General features: G+C 29.9%; 1 protein-coding gene across 1 annotated transcript; it reads right to left on the reverse strand.

Annotated features, from left to right (window-relative positions):
• On the reverse strand, positions 2,001-3,100 carry LOC109706938. The gene is made up of 3 exons (XM_020227961.1): positions 2,834-3,100; positions 2,579-2,719; positions 2,001-2,348 (listed from the first exon to the last, which is right to left on the reverse strand). The coding sequence occupies exons 1-3, from the start codon at positions 3,098-3,100 to the stop codon at positions 2,001-2,003; spliced, it is 756 nt and encodes a 251-aa protein (XP_020083550.1).

Raw genomic sequence — 5,761 nt, forward strand, 5'->3', positions numbered from 1 at the left:
ATTCGATTTAAACTCACAACAATGTTTTTTTTTTTTTTTGAGAGAGATAGATAGCATGCTATCCGCTTCATTTATTTCATTTAGAAATAATTTTTTTTTCTAGTAGTGATTTATCAACCGTCTAAATAGAACATACATTAATTAATGCTTTGCATAGATAATAAGGCTATATGTTAGAAATTTTCGTAACGAATATAGTAGTTTCAGAAATTTGGTTGTGCAATTCAAATTTCTAAATTAGTTATACAAATCTTTTTAACTTTGTTAATCAGTTACACAATTAGTTAGTTCCCTAATTATAGTTAGAAGAGTTTTCTTTTTTTATTTTGTTGGGAAAACTGCTTATATAAAACAGTTTAACAAATTAGGTTTAAACTCACAACAATATTTTTTTTTTTGAGAGATAGGTAGCACGCTACCTGCTTCGTTTATTTCATTTAGAAATAAATTTTTTCTAGTAGTGATTTATCAACCGTCTAAATAGAACACACATTAATTAACGTTTTGCATAGATAATAAGGCTATATGTGAAAAATTTCCGTAACGAATATAGTAGTTTCAGAAATTTTATTGTACAATTTAAATTTCGTAAATTAGTTCTACAAATCTTGTTAACTTTGTAAATCAGTTACACACATCTTAGTTAGTTCCCTAAATATAGTTAGAAGAGTTTTCTTTTTATTTTTTTATTTTTTTGCGAAAGCTGTATATATAAAAGAGTTTAACAAATTAGGTTTAAACTCACAACAATATTTTTTTTTTTTGAGATAGGTAGCATGCTACCTGCTTCGTTTATTTCATTTAGAAAGATTTTTTTTTTTCTAGTAGTGATTTATCAACCGTCTAATTAGAACACACATTATTTAACTCTTTGTACAGATAATAAAGTTATATGTGAGAAATTTCTGTAACGAATATAGTAGTTTCAGAAATTTTGTTGTGCAATTCAAATTTCTAAATTAGTTATACAAATCTTTCTAACTTTGTTAATCAGTTACACACATTTTAGTTAGTTTCCTAATTATAGTTAGAAGAGTTTTCTTTTTATTTATTTTTTATTTTTTTGCGAAAACTGTTTATATAAAACAGTTTAACAAATTAAGTTTAAACTCACAACAATGTTTTTTTTTTTTTTCTGAGAGAGATAGGTAGTACGCTACCTGCTTCGTTTATTTCATTTAGAATTTTTTTTTTTTTTCGTAGTGATTTATCAGCCGTCTAAATAGAACACACGTTAATTAACAATTTGCACAGATAATAAAGCTATATGTGAGAAATTTTCGTAACGAATATAGTAATTTCGGAAATTTTGTTGTGCAATTCAAATTTCGTAAATTAGTTCTACAAATCTTGCTAATTTTGTAAATCAGTTACACACACTAATTATAGTTAGAAGAGTTTTCTTTTCTTTTCTTTTTTTTTTGCGAAAACCGTATATAGTTACACACACTAATTATAGTTAGAAGAGTTTTCTTTTTTTATAAAACAGTTTAACAAATTAGGTTTAACTCACAACAATATTTTTTTTTTTTTTGAGAGATAGATAGCACGCAACCCGTTTCGTTTATTTTATTTAGAAATAAACTTAGCTGAGAAGGTGAATTAACTAGGATTCGAACTTGAGACCTCAGATACCAACCATCAAGCTCTTTACCACTTACTCTAGAGACGGTACGTAACTCACAACAATATTATTTATGTTTCAAGAGAGTCTTAATAATTAATGAGAGAGAAGAAGAATTAATGACATGAGATTCATTTTTTGAAATAGTGGAAGAATTTATTTAAAAACCCATTGGAAAATGTACAATTAATATATAAAACTTTGGAAATGGGAATCACATGGTACCAATTACACACTAAAAAAAGAAACATCACCAGGCATGTTGTGTAAGAGGTAATTAAGAAGAAAAAAGTAATCAAGTGTGAAAAAAAATTATTGTCAAAGTTAATTACAAATTAACAACTGTATTCACTATTACTAATACTATACCCCATCTCTAACTTAGAGGGGATCTATGTGGAGTCCCTTTCCTTCTATTCATGTTTGTAGCAACCATGTCATGATCATCACTAGAAACCCTAGACGCCAACCGCGGGAACAGCTTTAGCTCGCTCCGTCTCTTGTGAACGAAGTTACCAAACGCGCCACTCAAATTCTCCGAGTCCGATGAACCCATGGCCTCATCGCCTTCGACGATAGCGGCATGCGGTGTATCATTATTCTCGTGATCAAATGCATGATCTAGTTCGTATGGTGCGACAAATTCTGAGCTGATCAATTTCGAACGATCAATTGTCCTTGGGTAAATTGACATGTTCTTCTTGCATGTTAAGACATAATCAACCTACATCGATCAACGAAAACATTATCCTTCACAATTAATTTGCTATTTTGTTTTGTAAATATGAAAAATTTAATGGAGTGGTCTGATTGAAATAGAAATTGAAGTTCCGTAACTTAATTGAAATAAAATTTTAACGATTTTCATTTCAATTACCAATGATGCAATTTAACCATATGAAAAATGTAAGTACTAGAATTTTATTGAAAATTATGATTCTCTTAATTAATTACCTTGCACTCAAGTGAGCAATGGATGTAAGGTTCCTGGAGGGCTCGATCACAAGAGGTGCAAAAATTTCCTGATCCTTTGAATTGCCTATTTTGTGGCCGCTTCTTTATGAAGATCACTTTGGAGTTGTTAATTATATATGACTGCAAATGTTAGTTAGAGATCATGATCACAAAACATGAAATTAGCATGCATGGTTAGAATATATTTTCGCCGCGATAAATCAAATTCTTTGGATATATGTATATATATGTAACCTGAATACTGGAGCAGTCGATGAGCTTCGCGAGATCGGACAATCGGACGACGTCGTGGTAGACGTAGCGCCGCACCTGCACGAGGCGGTGGGAGCGGTGCGAGGGGTCGACGGCGCAGTGGGCGCAGATGGCGGTGCAGCAGTCGAGGCAGCATATGTTCTTCTCGTTCTTCCTCGCTGCCGCGTGGACGGTGCAGCCGCCGAAGAACTTCTGCGTGTCCAGCGCCTCCAGCCATGCCGGCTTACGTTGAATCTCCTGAACAAACATAATTACGGGTACTTAAGTGAAAAAGAGTGATTGAACAAGTCCGAGATTGAGTTTGAAAGGCCAAGGCCAAAAAATGACCCACCATTAGAACACGCAAATTTAAAAAGATTAAGTGGGCTAGGGTTTGGTATTATAGAGTGCCCCAAGAGAAGGGGATGGGATTAGGGTTTATGGGTAATTTATGGATGGATGGGGATATATAAGGGAGCATGAAGGGATATATTAATTACACAACATTGAGTTAATAAATTTATATAAAAAAAGAGAGAGGGGTGTACAGGGGGAGAACGTGGGGACTGTTTCCGTGTCGTCGCCCCTATTGGCTAGAGAGATTATTGCGTGCACCGGGTGTATAAACACATTCACGCACTAGGTTCATAGTAAAATCTCTAAAATAAAAGTTTCAAAATCAAAATTTAATTGTAAGTAATCTAGCATTCTCGCGTACATCATTTCATATAACAATTCTTTAGAATGATCCAGTTCAATAATATTAATAATTCATTGGATCCAAATTATTAGGCTAAAATATTCTAAACAGATTATTAGTATTAGAGTTCTTAATTCTTATGTTCCTATTTATGATTCCTTTCTCATACCATAGGGGACCATTGGTGCGTGGCCTTTATTGCTATTAATTTTGAAACTGTGTGACCATAGATTGTAAACTTCCAAAATACATGATGTTTCTAAATATAGACCTTACACATAGAGAGCAATTATTTATACATCTGAAAAGCTTCCGAATTTCTAATATTAAAAAATATTATTTTAACATTTCAAGTTATTTCAAATATATAACTAAAGTTAAAATTCTATTAGTAAACTATCAGAAACAGCAGTTATTTTTATAAAATTACTATTTTATCTTTCTAAATTTACTTTTCTACCATCACCAACTTTTCTTATTTGCTTTTATGTTAGGAGTAAAACAAATATTTTAACTTTTTACCTTTTTTATTGTACCTTTCTATCGTTGTCAGCTTTCCTTTTTCTTCCTTAAGTTGGGGGCAAATGAGTTATTTTGACTTTTTTTTACTCCGATAGAAATTTAACCTGGATTTATTTCGTGATAACTTAATGGGTACTAACAACGGAGTTTTTTCTGAATAATAAAGAAATATGCAAGTAATATATTTGAAATAAAAAAGATAGGAGTATATAAAATATTTCAAAAATTTTGAAAGACATATTAAATAGGAAAAATTTCACCAGTGCCCCTCTTGGAGGCCATTATATCGTAGATGCCCTTCTAAAGTTAAAAATATCATCAATATCCCTCTAAATATTAAAACTACTCATGAATGCCTTTTAGGTAAAAAATTCATGAAAAACATCATCCATTATCCCCTGATATCAATTTAACAAAGTATAAAAATTTAAAGTTATTTAAATGATTGGTTTTAAATTTTGAACTGTACATACTAACTAAGCTTTACTTTTTAAAATTTTTAATAAAATATTTATGGTTTACTAAATATAAAATGCTCCTTTTTAATTTTTCGCTATAAAATTACATAATTTATCATGATATATAACTGTCAATATTAGTATTCAATGTTAAGAGTTCATTATTTTTTAATTCTATTTAAATATAATAATTTACATACATTGCACAAAAAAAAGGATAGCCAAAATTTTTTATGGTAAAGTATTTTTCATATGATATTCATATAAAATTCATTTTCGATAGTAAACTAAAAGTTTGTAAAGTTTCTTTCAACTATAGGCCATTTGAATAACCCCCTTTAATTTTAATTTTTTTATTTACGACTTCTCAATTTTATTTTTCTTTTACAATTGAGTAATTTTTATTAAGAAATTTTTTTAAAAGAAATTAGTAAATCAATGAATGAGATTTATCGATTAAGAAATTTACTACGTGCAAAACCCTAATAAAAAAAACTAAAAGCCCTAATAAAAAAAACTAAAAGCTTAAGAGGCCTTAATAAAAAAAATGTTGAAGGGGTCTATTTTAAAATAGACCTATAAGTGAGGGGTCTCCACACACTTTTACTCACCAACAATTAGAGGTAGACATGTCATTTAATCTTATAAAAATTAACAAAAGCAAATTTATGAGGTTTGAGAGGGTATTGATGATATTCCAAAATTTTGAAGGATATTTATAATATTTTTAAGTTTTACAAGGATAGTCATGAAATTGCCCCTATTAAATTAATATTATCCCTTTTACATATTATAGATTATGCCTAATTAGGAATTTAAACTTTAATTTTAAAATATTACTCTTTATTAAATGTAAGGTGCAGTGTATGGAGTTTGTATATATATATATATATATGGAGTAGAGCTACTTTGCTATTAGGAGTACAACAGCTCTTATATTCTTAAGGTTGTCATCATCTATTAATTTTGATGGGTGGTTAGGGTTAATATCTTATTTCTTTTATTTTTTTCTTAATTTCTTTTTTTTTTAATTTCTCTTAAATTTCTCTTCTTTTTCTCATCATAACCATTTATCAAAATTGATGAATGATTACGAACTTAGGAGTATAAATGCTGCTGTGATCATAATAGTACAGTAGCCCTACTCTCTCTCTCTCTCTCTCTCTATATATATACACACCTGGTGCAGGCAATAATATCTCCATGGCTACATAATAGTGTTTTAAGCAAGTTGAGGCAACACTCTCCTTG

Source organism: Ananas comosus, linkage group 2, assembly GCF_001540865.1.
Source record: "Ananas comosus cultivar F153 linkage group 2, ASM154086v1, whole genome shotgun sequence".
Lineage (NCBI taxonomy): Eukaryota > Viridiplantae > Streptophyta > Magnoliopsida > Poales > Bromeliaceae > Ananas > Ananas comosus.